Source organism: Scyliorhinus torazame, chromosome 13 (assembly GCF_047496885.1).
Source record: "Scyliorhinus torazame isolate Kashiwa2021f chromosome 13, sScyTor2.1, whole genome shotgun sequence".
In the NCBI taxonomy this organism is placed as follows: Eukaryota; Metazoa; Chordata; class Chondrichthyes; order Carcharhiniformes; family Scyliorhinidae; genus Scyliorhinus; species Scyliorhinus torazame.
Genome location: NC_092719.1, coordinates 194,405,860 through 194,421,030, shown reverse-complemented (window position 1 = coordinate 194,421,030; position 15,171 = coordinate 194,405,860). Strand labels below are relative to the sequence as shown.

The 15,171-nt window shown below is 41.5% G+C and overlaps 1 protein-coding gene across 13 annotated transcripts in view; it reads left to right on the top strand.

The window, feature by feature from the left end:
- The first annotated feature begins 7 nt into the window (after positions 1 to 7).
- pbrm1 (polybromo 1) overlaps positions 8 to 15,171 on the top strand; it is a 123,099-nt gene continuing 107,935 nt past the window's right edge. For 4 of the 13 annotated variants that reach the window (XM_072472666.1, XM_072472672.1, XM_072472676.1 and 1 more), the window contains exons 1-4: positions 24 to 127; positions 7,473 to 7,572; positions 10,538 to 10,698; positions 13,769 to 13,866. In XM_072472666.1, the coding sequence (XP_072328767.1) occupies positions 7,533 to 7,572; positions 10,538 to 10,698; positions 13,769 to 13,866 (299 nt within the window). In that variant the 5' untranslated portion in view covers positions 24 to 127; positions 7,473 to 7,532. Of the gene's footprint in view, positions 128 to 987; positions 1,006 to 7,472; positions 7,573 to 7,915; positions 8,036 to 10,537; positions 10,699 to 13,768; positions 13,867 to 15,171 lie in introns of those variants that run through there. The other 9 variants (XM_072472663.1, XM_072472664.1, XM_072472662.1 and 6 more) reach the window with 6 other exon arrangements.

The window sequence follows — 15,171 nt, the reverse complement described above, 5'->3', positions numbered from 1 at the left end:
TTTACGGCCGTGGTGCTGGAGATCGGGGTAGAGGAGAGCGGGTTGGGGGGGGGCGAGGTTAAAGAGAGTGAATTGCCGTAGTTATTATAGTTTTATTGTCCGTTCTTTTGGAATCGGCCGAGTGCGGGTAAGCACCATGGTTGCTGAGCTGCGCTGTGCGGAGGCTGTGTTTTATGCACGGGGGGGGGGGGGGGGGGGAGGTTTCCGGCTTGCTATTGCGAGGCCGCTAGGGTGTCTCTGAGGCTCTGGCAGGCCACCGCTTCTTTTGTTGTGTCAGTCAGGTCTCCGGAGCCCAGACTTCACCCACCTGATAGCCTGTTGTCCTCCACTCAAATAATTTCTTTCGGCATGTAAATTGTTTCTTGTTTATGCACATGTGAAGGAGAGCAAGTTTTATTTTTACTTTTTAGCCTGTTATCTCCTCTCACACCTTCCTGTCCGGCATGAATGAAATTTAAACATTGAAATGAAATGAAAAGCGCTTATTGTCACAAGTAGGCTTCAAATGAAGTTACTGGGGAAAGCCCCTAATCGCCACATTCCGGCGCCTGTTCGGGGAGGCTGGTACAGGAATTGAACCGTGCTGCTGGCCTGCCTTGGTCTGCTTTAAAAGCCAGCTCTTTAGCCCTGTGCTAAACCAGCCCCAATTGCAGAATGAATATAATGTTTGTTTACCATGTTTATTCTTACAAGGCAGTTAATTTGAGGGTTAGGTGGTGTGCTCCCAAGAGATAGCAGTGTCCAATGAGTTAATTAAATCCGCCGGTAATGTTAGGAATAACATGTTTCTTTGTATTGCTAAAATGTTACTTCACTTAAAAAAATCTGCTCAATGAAACCAAACTTTAAAAATTTCATTGCGGGTTTTGACGATCTGGGAGCTTTTAGAAGTGTTATTTCGAATTCAGTAGGTTTAGTAAAGGGTTCTCCTATTTTGCACTTAGACTTACTTTACTAAGATCCACAGCAAGAATATTGGATCAGGATTTGCTGAGAAAGTTAACAGTGAGTTTAATGTGCATACAATTATTTATTTGTAAGTAACCCAACAAGTTCTGGCAATTAAGAGATCCCCTTGTGAGTTACAAATTGCCACAAATTACTGGACAATTTGCCTTGCAAAAACAAGAGCTGACTGACAACCATTCTGAATTTTAAGAACTTGCAGGGCAAGATTCTCTGAAATGGAGACACGAGTGTTCGCGCCGTCGTGAACGCCGTCGAGGTTCACGATGGCGCGAAACGGCCCCTATCCCGACCGATTCAGGGCCCGATAATGGGCTAGGAGCGGCGCCGCGTCATTTACGCACGCCAGGCCTTGGCGCCGCGTAAAGGCGCCGCCGCATACATGACGCGGCCGGCGCCGCATAACTGGCGTCACCCGCGCATGCGTGGTTGCCGTCCTCTCCGGTTCTGCCCCGCAAGAAGATGTCCGACGGATCTTGCGGGGCTGCGGAAGAAAGGAGGTCCTCCTTCAGAGAGGCCGGCCCGACGATTGGTGGGCACCGATCGCGGGCCAGACCCCATTTGAAGCCCCCCCCTGGTGCAGGATCCCCCTCGCAGGCCGCCCCCCCCCCCCCCCAGCGTTCCCACGCTGTTCCCGCCGGCAGCGACCAGGTGTGGCCGGCGCCAGGGGGAACCCGCCGTTTTGGGCAGGCCGCTCGGCCCATCCGGCACTGAAAATCGCGGGGGTACCGGTGAATCGCCATTTTGGCTGTCTCGTAAAACGCGATTGTGCCGATCTGGCCGCTTCCCTGAATCGCGGGAGGGTGTCGGACCGGCGTGGCGGGAAAATTTGGTGACCCGGGCGATTCTCCCAACCGGCGCGGGAGCGGAGAATCACGCCCGCTATCTTTGCTGTGTTAAAATGTATTTGGACCCATTGCAGAAAATTAAGTACTTGATGATGTAAGGACTGTTTTAATGACCAGATTTATATTCTTACAATGCCACTCAACCTTTATGTCCCTAAAAAATGAAAACAGTCGAGTATCATTCCTTCCTTTGCAAATTCTTTTTGGGCTTTTACTTTTGTTCTTACTCTTCCTTTACAACTTTCTCCCTCTTAAACCTATATTTCTTTTGGTCTCTTTATTTCTCGTTCTCCTTTATGTCAATTAGTTCTAATGCACCATATTTCCCTCAACAATGTTTTTCTGTATCTTTAAATCTCATTAGTTAAGGAGATGGACTGTCAGTCCTGTCATTCACCCAAATGCCCTGCTGGCCCCTCGGTGCAGTTATCAATTGCGCTTGCAGTAAGTTATGACACAATCTTTTTTAGCTAACCTGTGGGGGAAAATAATTAAACTGATGGGGCACTTTGTGAAGAACCTTGAGCCAGCAAGTTCTAGGCCAAGAGTAAATTCAGTTAAAGCTGGTAATAAATCTGTTTGTTGCAATTTTACAGCGAGAGTGACCATTGGGGAAAAGAAAATTGACAGCTCACACTTATTACAATGAAATTGTCAGTACTGAAATAATTTCACCAAGGATCCTGGATGTTTGGCATTTATTTACATTTCAGTAATGTATAATTCAATTAATAGTTATCAACATTTAATTTTCATTTTGAGCTATAAACTTTATGCTGCTTCCATCTCTGAATGATAATATTTTTAACAAACGTCTTCACAAGCTCCGGAGACTGTTACACACTGAAGCAGTTTCCATTTGATCATCATGGAATATTTGTCTCTTTCCACAAATTTAATTCACAGATGTTTTTCTCCACAGTGTGATTATCTTAAATTTTGAGCTGATGACTTTCTGTAAATTCTGGCAAAACCCAGTTCATGATAGTTTCAATAAGATTAGGGAGGGTGGTAAAAGAGGTGGGGGGGGGTGGCATTGTTAATTAGAGATAGTATAACAGCTGCAGAAAGGCAGTTCGAGGTGTATCAGCCTACTGAGGCAGTATGGGTTGAAGTCAGAAATAGGAAAGGAGCAGTCACCTTGTTAGGAGTTTTCTATAGGCCCCCCAATAGTAGCAGAGATGTGGAGGAACAGATTGGGAAACAGATTTTGGAAAGGTGCAGAAGTCACAGGGTAGTAGTATTGGGTGACTTTAACTTCCCAAACATTGAGTGGAAACTCTTTAGATCAAATTGTTTAGATGGGGTGGTGTTTGTGCAGTGTATCCAGGAAGTTTTTCTAACACAGTATGTAGATTGTCCGACCAGAGGAGGGGCAATATTGGATTTAGTACTTGGTAATGAACCAGGGCAAGTGATAGATTTGTTAGTGGGGGAGCATTTTGGAGATAGTGACCACAATTCTGTGACTTTCACTTTAGTAATAGAGTGGGATAGGTGCGTGCAACAGGGCAAGGTTTACAATTGGGGGAAGGGTAAATACGATGTTGTCAGACAAGAATTGAAGTGCATAAGTTGGGAACATAGGCTGTCAGGGAAGGACACAAGTGAAATGTGGAACTTGTTCAAGGAACAGGTACTACGTGTCCTTGATATGTATGTCCCTGTCTGTCAGGCAGGGAAGAGATGTGTATGGAGTCTGAAGAGATAGGAGAGGTCTTGAACGAGTACTTTTCTTCTGTATTTACAAATGAGAGGGGCCATATTGTTGGAGTGGACAGTGTGAAACAGACTGGTAAGCTCGAGGAAATACTTGTTAGGACGGAAAATGTGTTGGGCATTTTGAAAAATTTGAGGATAGACAAGTCCCCCGGGCCTGGCGGGATATATCCAAGGATTCTATAGGAAGCAAGAGATGAAATTGCAGAGCCGTTGGCAATGATCTTTTCGTCCTCACTGTCAACAGGGGTGGTACCAGGGGATTGGAGAGTGACAAATGTCGTGCCCCTGTTCAAAAAAGGGAATAGGGATAACCCTGGGAATTACAGGCCAGTTAGTCTTACTTCGGTGATAGGCAAAGTCATGGAAAGGGTACTGAAGGATAGGATTTCTGAGCATCTGGAAAGACACTGCTTGATTAGAGATAGTCAGCACGGATTTGTGAGGGGTAGGTCTTGCCTTACAAGTCTTATTGAATTCTTTGAGGAGGTGACCAAGCATGTGGATGAAGGTAAAGCAGTGGATGTAGTGTACATGGATTTTAGTAAGGCATTTGATAAGGTTCCCCATGGTAGACTTCTGCAGAAAGTAAGGAGGCATGGGATGGTGGGAGATTTGGCCAGTTGGATAACGAACTGGCTAACCGATAGAAGTCAGAGTGGTGGTAGATGGCAAATATTCAGCCTGGATCCCAGTTACCAGTGGCGTACCGCAGGGATCAGTTCTGGGTCCTCTGCTGTTTGTGATTTTCATTAATGACTTGGATGAGGGAGTTGAAGGGTGGGTCAGTAAATTTGCAGATGATACGAAGATTGGTGGAGTTGTGGATAGTGAGGAGGGCTGTTGTCGGCTGCAAAGAGACCTAGATAGGATGCAGAGCTGGGCTGAGAAGTGGCAGATGGAGTTTAACCCTGAAAAGTGTGAGGTTGTCCATTTTGGAAGGAGAAATATGAATACGGAATACAGGGTTAACGGTAGAGTTCTTGGCAATGTGGAGGAGCAGAGAGATCTTGGGGTCTATGTTCATACATCTTTGAAAGTTGCCACTCAAGTGGATAGAGCTGTGAAGAAGGCCTATGGTGTGCTCGCGTTCATTATCAGAGGGGTTGAATTTAAGAGCAGTGAGGTGATGATGCAACTGTACAAAACTTTGGTAAGGCCACATTTGGAGTACTGTGTACAGTTCTGGTCGCCTCATTTTAGGAAGGATGTGGAAGCTTTGGAAAAGGTGCAAAGGAGATTTACCAAGATATTGCCTGGAATGGAGAGTAGGTCTTCCGAGGAAAGGTTGAGGGTGCTAGGCCTTTTCTCTTTAGAACAGAGAAGGATGAGGGGCGACTTGATAGAGGTTTATAAGATGATCAGGGGAATAGATAGAGTAGACAGTCAGAGACTTTTTCCCCGGGTGGAACAAACCATTACAAGAGGACATAAATTTAAGGTGAATGGTGGAAGATATAGGGGGGATGTCAGAGGTAGGTTCTTTACCCAGAGAGTAGTGGGGGCAAGGAATGCACTGCCTGTGGAAGTAGTTGAGTCGGAAACATTAGGGACCTTCAAGCAGCTATTGGATAGGTACATGGATTACGGTAAAATGATATAGTGTAGATTGATTTGTTCTTAAGGGCAGCATGGTAGCATTGTGGATAGCACAATTGCTTCACTGCTCCAGGGCCCCAGGTTCGATTCCGGCTTGGGTCACTGTCTGTGTGGAGTCTGCACATCCTCCCTGTGCCTGCGTGGGTTTCCTCCGGGTGCTCCGGTTTCCTCCCACAGTCCAAAGATGTGCAGGTTAGGTGGATTGGCCATGATAAATTGTCCTTAGTGTCCAAAATTGCCCTTAGTGTTGGGTGGAGGTGTTGACTATGGGTAGGGTGCTCTTTCCAAGAGCCGGTGCAGACTCAATGGGCCGAATGGCCTCCTTCTGCACTGTAAATTCAATGATAATCTATGATTAATCTAGGACAAAGGTTCGGCACAACATTGTGGGCCGAAGGGCCTGTTCTGTGCTGTATTTTTCTATGTTCTATGAAGCCCAGACAATTATTTTCTCTTTCTGCTTTATTTTCCATAATTGTTGGTTTTTCCTGTTTGAATTTTGTGGGCCTGGTAATTTGGAGTGTTCTTAACCCTGTTGCATTATCGATCGATCAATTCTAAATCAGTACACAGGATTCTATGGTATCCAGGGCACATCTGTTACCTTTAAATATGAGGATGCTTATTACAAATCAAAAGGTTTGACTATTCCTGCCACAAAACAGGCAAAAAGAAAACTGCCTGCGTGAAAAATGTTTTGCTTTTAAGTCAGACTGTTAAGTCAGCAGGCATGATCGGGCGGCACGGTGGCGCAGTGGTTAGCCTGGGTTCAGTCCCAGTCCTGGGTCACTGCCCATGTGGAATTTGCACGTTCTCCCCGTGTTGGTGGGTCTCACCCCTACAACCCAAAGATGTGCAGGGTAGGTGGATTGGCCATGCTAAATTGTCCTTTAATTGGAAAAAAAAATGAATTGGAACTTAACTTTTTTAAAAAAGTCAGGCATGGAACTTGACTGTTGCAAAACCTATACACAAATGGAAAGGACTGTGCTGGTACAGTTTTTTTTCTTTAGTTTAAGCATCAGGGTTACAGATGAGTGAGGGAGGTGGTAGCAGGGTGCATAGATATTCCCTGCTTACCACAGCAAAACTTTGATTTTCGCACTTGGACTTTGCAAGACAGGTGAATGGAATTGTTGGGAGAAGATAGGAAATTCAGGAGAGCAAACCTTTGCAAAATAACATGAAAACTTGATCTGTGTGTGGTCAACTATCATAACATATGTTGGGCGGACATTGCCACCCTTCTTGAAAAAAAGTGTTGCATGGTTAATAAGCGTATTCTTTTACCCAGTGTATTACTTACAGACATCAGAATTCACTTATCAATTTGACATTATGGGGCTGTTTAGCACACTGGGCTAAATCGCTGGCTTTGAAAGCAGACCACTGCACGCCAGCAGCACCGTTCAATTCCCGTACCAGCCTCCCCGAACAGGCGCCGGAATGTGGCGACTAGGGGCTTTTCACAATAACTTCATTTGAAGCCTACTTGTGACAATAAGCGATTTTCATTTCATTTATGGGGTTGACAATTTGGGGCGGCTCGGTAGCACAGTGGTTAACACTGTTGCTTTACAGCAACGGTTCGATTTCCGGCTGTCTGTGTGAAGTCTGCACGTTCTCCTCGTGGGTTTCCTCCGGGTGCTCCGGTTTCCTCCCACAAGTCCTGAAAGACGTGCTTGTTAGGTGAATTGGACATTCTGAATTCTCCTTCAGTGTACCCGAACAGGCGTCAGAGTGTGGCAACTAGTGGATTTTCACAGTAAATTGATTGTGGTGTTAATGTAAGCCTACTTGTGCCACTAATAAAGATTATTATCAGTAATATGAATTATTTCATGACAGCAAAGAAGGGAGAAATATCTGCCCTACTGGTGCTGTGTTGCTTTCCCATGTACTGTTTTTCTTCCCACCCTACTGTACTATTTGTTGTACAATATTAACTGACGAAAAGCAAAGATGGGAAATTTGTGAATGTTTGTGCAGCTTTTAGAAAAAGCTAGTGAGGGCTGGCATGTGGCGCAGTGGTTAGCACTGAGACTACGGTGCTGAGGACCCGGGTTCAAATCCCAGCCCTGGGTCACTGTCCGTGTGGAGTTTGCATATTCTCCCCATGTCTGTGTGGGTTTCACCCCCACAACCCAAAGATGTGCAGGTTAGGTGGATTGGCCACTCTAAATTGCCCCTTAATTGGAAAAAGAAATAATTGGGTACTCTAAATTTAAAAAGAAAAAGCTACTGGGAATTGTAAGAATTGTTTTTTAAGTGCACAAGATTCGGGTATCATTTCTATATGTCCATTTTCCCCACATGCTTTCAACTTGGTCCACGACCCAGAGGTTGGGAGTTTGCTCTGTTACTTCACAAAACTGAAGTTGGACTAGACGGACTTTGCATATGAATCGGATGACCTTTTGTCCTAATGTGGTGTTTCCAAGTGAGCACTTTCCGTTCTGTTAGATTGTATTTTTGCAAGTACCCTAATGTATGTTTGTCTATGGCATAATCTTCAATTGTTTAACATTGCTATTTCATATAGTTAAGTTGAACTTGGTTATTGTTTGTATAGTGAAAACATCTAATGAAGAGTTTCAGGGTTCTCCTCAGTTAAAAAGGAGGAAAACCTTAAAAAAAAAAGCAAAATACAGTTGCTGGAAATCCAAGATAGAAACAGAAAATGCTGGAAATACACAGCAGATCTGGCAGTATCTGTGGAGAGAGAGATTTTTCTCAGAATGAAAATTCATTCGCCTGAAATGTTGACCTTTTTCTCTCCACAGATACTGCCTGATCAGCTGAGTTTTTCTGGGTTTTTTTCCTTTTGGAATGAAGTAAATTCTGTTTACTGTGAATGACTGGCCAGAGATTTATGAAATGATTGGCCTCCTTTCTTCATAAAGGTAAAGTCATCATAGTCCCATATAACCAGAGGCTGCTTTCCTCTTTGAGTGTGGGTGAGAGAACTGACTGGTGGTGGTTTAACCTGAGGATCACCACACCTCTGGCGAGGGGCAAGGTTGAGAAGGCAGGGGCCTTCATGAATAACCTCAGCCGGTACGGGAATTGAACCCGTGCTGTTGGCCTTGCTCTGCATCATAAACCAGCTGCCCATAAAACTGAGTTAAACCGGCCCCCCTGCTTCATATAAAATTACAACTATGCACAGTTGCTTGGAACCTATTTGTAAGTGTCAAATCTACACAAACTCTCATATTCCAAAATGCTTCCTTTTCTTACCGAAGGATAGTTTAAAGTAAAAAAAGATGCTAGCTTGCTGTGCCTGTCCCATTGCTGATGGGAACCCTTTGCTCTTGAAAACAAATCTTTTACTCTAAATTTACCTAAGCTATATTTTACAGCTTGCTGCTCAAATGTTTTTGTGCGTCTTTTGCATGCATGTAAAATTATTCATCTCAAAACTAAACTTGATGTTCATTATCATGTAATTTGCAATTCTAACAATGCTACTTTATTTATTGCATAAATTAAACTTTTTTCACTACTTGTTCTCAGGATAGTAAGCAGTCTTACAACACCAGGTTAAAGTCCAACAGGTTTGCTCATATCACTAGCTTTCGGAGCACTGCTCCTTCCTCGGGTGAATCAGGAAAGCTCTGAAAGCTACTGATTTGAAACAAACCTGTTGGATTTTAACCTGGTGCTGTAAGACTTCTTGCTGTGCTCACCCCAGTCCAACGCCGGAATCTCCACATCATGTTCTCAAGATTTTAGCTGTATAAGTATGGCTGCATTTTTACAAGATGCTCCTTTGAGCCTCTGATGACGACATTTCCATATGGTATAATTAAATTGGATAAGAGAAGAGAACAATGGAGTTACTGAGTGTATATAGTGTGTTTATGTTTGATTCCAACATACTGTTTGAAGAATACAAAAGAACACTTTACTGATATACAACATCCGGGAGAGGCCAGGATCAGAGGAGCACAGCGATCATTAAGCCAACATTAAGGGCATTTAAATGGTCATTGGATAAACATATGGATGATAATGGAATAGTGTAGATGGGCTTTAGATTGGTTTCACAGGTCGGCGCAACATCGAGGGCCGAAGGGCCTGTACTGCGCTGTAATATTCTATGTTCTATGTTCTATCCATCCAATGGCATACCATTATGACCACCTGCATCATTTCATTGTGAAATGAAATGAAATGAAAATCGCTTATTGTCACAAGTAGGCTTCAAATGAAGTTCCTGTGAAAAGCCCCTAGTCGCCACATTCCGGCGCCTGTTCGGGGAGGCTGTTCTTGGTTGTTCGATTCCATGATGCATTATAATAGAAATGAAGCCATATCTGTTTGTTGGTTTGACACCTCTTCTAGTTACAATAACATTTCCATCTCCCCGAGTTCACCTGCAAGCCGATGACTGCGCTCCACCAAAAGCAACAAACCCCAACAGCACACAGCAAGTGACAATTGTTTTCACAGACAAACTTGAGTTCATCTGCACTAAGATAGAGTAGTGTGGTTTAGTGAAACATTTCAATTTTATACTCCAATTGCTTGCATTATTTGCACTTAAAATATTAAAATATCATACATGGGTGTGGCATCAAGCTGACAATATATATATATATATATATATATATATAGAAATCCAGAGAGTCAACAGTGACTCTGAGCTTAAAAATTTCATTAGAGGTCTGCTTCTTGTATACTCAAATCAGTACTGATCTCATCAATAGGTGTATAAATTAACTAAAATGAGTCTGATGTTTTTGCCTCTATTACGTTGTTTGGCAAATTATTCTAATCATTTAGCTTCCTTTGAGCGAAGAGCTTTCTAAATACCTCTTCTAAATTCATGCTTCACTCATTTCCATTTGATTATAACTTCTCTGTTGTAAGAATGAGCTTACCCTATCAACGCTGTTTCATATTTCATATACTTCAATGTGTGTGTTCTTTGAATTGTTTTATGATTCATCGGAAAACTTACAAGTTGTTAATGAGTGCTAATCTGCAGTCTCAATTTCTGGTACACGATACGTGATTCTGATACAGCCTGAACTCCCATGTTCATAATAAGATGCCAAACAGGTTATTTTCAATCTTTCTGAAGGAATTAAAACGCAGAAAGGACCCTACTTTGTGGACATTGTGCTGTTTCTAATATAAGTGATATTGGAGGGAGGTGGGGGGTAAAAGGATATCAGTTCAAAAATCTTTGATAGGCAAAATAATTGGCATTTGTTGCACTCAAGATTTGTTTTAAAACATTTTGGTTTTGGCTTTAATAGTTTGAGTTGGATCCATGAACATGATATTGAGAAGATTTTTGATTTAAATTATGTCTTTTGGTAGTGATGTGAAGATTATGAATAAGCATGTTTGTTTTTCTTTATGTGAGCTCACCATTGAACACCTTATTTTTAAAGATATTACCAAAGTTCCAATGGGTTCAAAAAGAAAAAGGGCCACTTCTCCTTCAAGCAGTATTAGTGGTGGAGACTGTGATGATGGACACCCTGTTTCAGGAAGCAATGCAGGATCAAGCAGAAAAAGAAGAAAACTTTCCAATGTTCCAACTGTAGATCCTGTAAGTTGACTTAAAGAGTAGACTCTGGTTTATTTCTATATTCCTATTAGTTTCTATGTCCAGACTTGTTTAGTTCACTGAAAATTTATATTCTTTTGTCACAGAAGACTGTTGACATCATGTCAATGACAAAAGAAGTGCTGAGGTTTTGCTTTAACCCTTACTTCATTCACTGGTCAATTTTAAAAAAAGGCTAGTTGAATGATGTATTGTGAATCGTTTGGCATTAGATTTTAACATTTTGTTTTGTCAATGTAAAGGAAAGAGTTGGTGATGTAAATACTTACTTACTTAAGTTTACAAAGCTATTGATGATATAATTGTTCTGCTGTATTATAGATCTATCTGTTACAGTTTAAATTTGTTATGTGGGATGCATGTTTTATTGAAAGATCTTTGACCCTGATAATCTCCACTTACCCTAAATCGCACTTCTCTCAACTAACAACTGATTGTAGGGTTCTTGAATTTAATAATTCCCGGTGTCAGGCTACTGTGATGTCATCGAGCTGTCAAAGCAACCAATCACATTAAAGAATTTTCACAGACAGCAAGCCAGGAAATGAAAAATACTTATAATCAATCACTTTTTAAACATTTTACAGTGATTGAAATACAAAATTGGCACTCACATGGGGTTAATGAAATGTTTTAAATCTAGTAAATCATTGTTTTATTTGTAAAATTTAGAGTACCCAATTATTTTTTTCCAATAAAGGGTCAATTTAGCGTGGCCAGTTCACCTCCCCTGCACATCTTTGGGTTGTGGGGTGAGACCCATGCAGACACGGGGAGAATGTGCAAACTCCACACGGACAGTAACTCGGCGCCGGGATCGAACCCAGGTCCTTGGCGCTGTAGGCAGCAGAGCTAACCACTGAGTCACCATGCCATCCTAGCTTCAGAGTGATAGTGACAGTAAAAGTTGACATTTCACTGTCAAAACCCTGCATTTCCTGAGTAATTAAATACAATATGTGGCTGTAATATGTATTCATGTTATTAAAGATGCTGCACTTCCCCATTGCAACTTGTGTTCTGTGCAACATATTTAATATTTAACTGAGTATTATCTAATCTGGCCAACATGCTCCCACAGATCGTCCTAAATGCTTTCTGGATTTTTTTTTTACATCTGTCCTTTTTCAGTATCTGAAATGTCTAATGAACAAGATTAGGATTTAATCAAAATTAAAATTATTTATTCCACAAAATTATCTTTCCTGTTTCTAATGTCCATTACGTTTTATACTTGGTGGTCTCAACTTTGTGCAAACACCTTTGGCTTGATATCTTAGTGCAATGCTTTGAGAGGAATTTGGATTGTGTAGTCTATGCATATGTGGTATTTCTAACCTCCCAGTACATAACAGTCTGCTGCACTATTGGACAAGACACTTTTGTTAAACGTGGATGTCTGTGTACATATGAAAAAGACAAAAGGATTGATATATATACCTGTTGTAACTTTGATCGAGTGAATGTCTTTAAATTCAGAAAATGCATTCAGCTTAGAGCGACCGTGTGCCTTCATCACTGTAATTACCATATATACTCATGTACAGTCACATTTTTGAATCAGGCCTTGAAGAGAAAAGTCATGGGGTTAATTTTTACATGGGTAATGTTTTCAAGCATGTTTGATTTGGGCCAAGTGCAATCCAAAAACAACTCCCATCGGAATAATGTGAAAAACAAAAGTGAATTTTAAGTATCCTATATTTAGTTTAGAACATTACAAACTATAAGCATTTCATCCTACACCATGTAAATATACAATGAATTAACTGCAACACTTCACATTGAAATCCTGCAAAATATTTTGGCATCAATCCCTGAAAAACTAGGGCTGACCTTTTACACCGGGTATATAAAAATTATGGTTTATTAGGCCAAAAACATTGGGTTAAATTTTATACAAATATTTCCAATAAGTTCATTCTTCAGAAAAGATATTTGAACTTTGAGGCAAACCTACGTTGCCAACTATGTTGGGTAGCACAGTGGTTAGCACAGTTGCTTCACAGCTGTAGGGTCCCAGGTTCGATTCCCGGCTTGGGTCACTGTCTGTGCGGAGTCTGCACGTTCTCCCTGTGTCTGCATGGGTTTCCTCCCAGTGCTCCAGTTTCCTCCCACAGTCCAAAGATGTGCAGGTTAGGTGGATTGGCCATGCTAAATTGCCCTTGGTATCCAAAAAAGATTAGGTGGGGTTACTGGGTTATGGGGATAGGGTGGAGGGTGGGCATGGGTCGGGTGCTCTTTCCAAAGGCCAATGCAGACTCGATGGGCTGAATGACCTTCTGCACGGTAAATTCTATGTATGTTGATAGTTAGAAAATGTAAATATTTTAGAATATTAATAGAGTGTCATTCTTCATTTAACAATTAAATTTATCTTTTACGGTATAAATTTTGATTACGTGTGTGTGTGTGTGTATATATATATATATATATATATTATATATATATAAATGGTATAGAAAAATACATAAAAACAGGAGTAGGCCATTCAGCCCTCTCGACATGCTCAGTCATGCAGTCAGAGTGGCTGATCTTGGACTCAATTTATCCAGCTTTGGCCCGTATCCCTTGAATCCCTTAACTGACAAATTTCTATCAATCTTAGTCTTGAAAATTTCAATTTATCTGATGTTCACCGGCTTTTAGGGAGGAAAGTTAAATATTTCCCCAACCCTTGTGCGAAAAGTTCCTTCCCAATTTCAACCCTGAATGGCTCAGCTCTAATTTTAAGGTTGTGCCTCCTTGGTCTACATTCCCTAGCAGGGGAAATTGTTTCCCTCTGCCAACGGCATCAAATTATTTTGTCATTTTAAACTTCTCAATTAGATCATTCTTCAAAACTCAAAGAAATACAATTTGTTTTTTGTGATGTAACCCTTTAAATCCTTGCTAACCTTTGAACCTGTGCTGTACTCTATCCCAAGACGAAATTATATATCCTGATAATCTATGCCCAAAATTCAACGCGGTACTCTATGGAGGATCTGCCATGGTTCTGTATAACTAAGCATTTGCACAAATAAATGATATTAACATTTTCTTTTAACAGATTGCAGTTTGCCATGAGCTGTACAATACCATTAGAGATTACAAGGATGATCATGGAAGACTTCTATGTGAACTCTTCATCAGAGCACCAAAAAGAAGGTAACAATTTGGGCATCCTGGTCTTGGAAGTTTATCAGAATTATTTTAAAAAACATGTTCTTGATTTTTAACAAGCTAATAGTTTTCACGTCTAGGTCTAAAGCTGTTTGGAAGTCTAACTTTGCTGACCCCTTGTTTGTGTATAATCTAAAAATGACTTAATTCAACAATTGTATCTCATTGATACAATTAATTGTGTCTGTTTAACCAGCCAATTAAATATTGTTGATTAAGGAAAATATATTTTAATAGGAATATCCTTTGTGCTAAAATATATAACACCTGTATTCCTTCTTAATAGAGCATTACTGATGACAATAGTTTGTCATGATCCTGGGCCAGACCCCCCAAAGTTTTGATATGATTCCATCAGGGACCAGAAACTTTTTTATAGTAGACAAGAGTTTAGATTCAAGACACGTGCTCGGAGAATAAAGCCACAAGACTCCACGGGTTTTCAACAAACAAAAATTATTTTATTATACAAGGTCAGAAAGATAAAACAGTTTACAATATCTATCTTAGACTCAAATATTTGGGGTTAATATGAGGTACATGTGTATTAACAGGCAATCTATGGTTGAACACACCACACTACATAATAAATGGCAGATACGACCAGGACAGATTCCACAGTTTTCACAACAGCCCACATGGATGTCAGTACATACTATGAATCTCATTGAAATTCTGTCTCTCTCACAAGAGGTTAAGCCTTCACCATCAAAGATCTTGCCTTGGAATTCTCTCCAAAAGTCGCTTCAACTCGGTCGGTGTCAATGGCAACCCTTCTTGCAAGGTTTCAATCTCATCTTCCGAGATTCTGGATTCCCAGGTTTGCATTCCAGCACCAACACACAAGCATAACTTCAGCTCTTTAGCCATACCAAGCAGAATGTTACTGCCCCAAAGGGTTACATTACCCTTCTAGAGACAGCATGGAATCACCAACTTTCTGTTGCCTCCTTTGATCTCCAGGGCTTTTTCGGACCCCTCTTCGATTCAAGAGCTTTTTCAGAGCCCTCCTCGATCACCAGATTTATTCAGAGCCCTCCTTGATCGCCGGGACTTTGTCAGAGCCCCCCTTGGTCACCGGGGCTTTGTCGAAGCCCTCCTTGATCATCAAGGCTTTGTCGGAGCCCTCCTTGATCGGATTATTTAGAGTACCCAATTATTTTTTTCCAATTAAGGGGCAATTCAGGTTGTGGGAGTGAGACCCCCGCAGACACGGAGAATATGCAAACTCCACATGGACAGTAACCCGGGGTCGGGATCGAACCTGGGTTCTCAATGCCGCGCGACAGC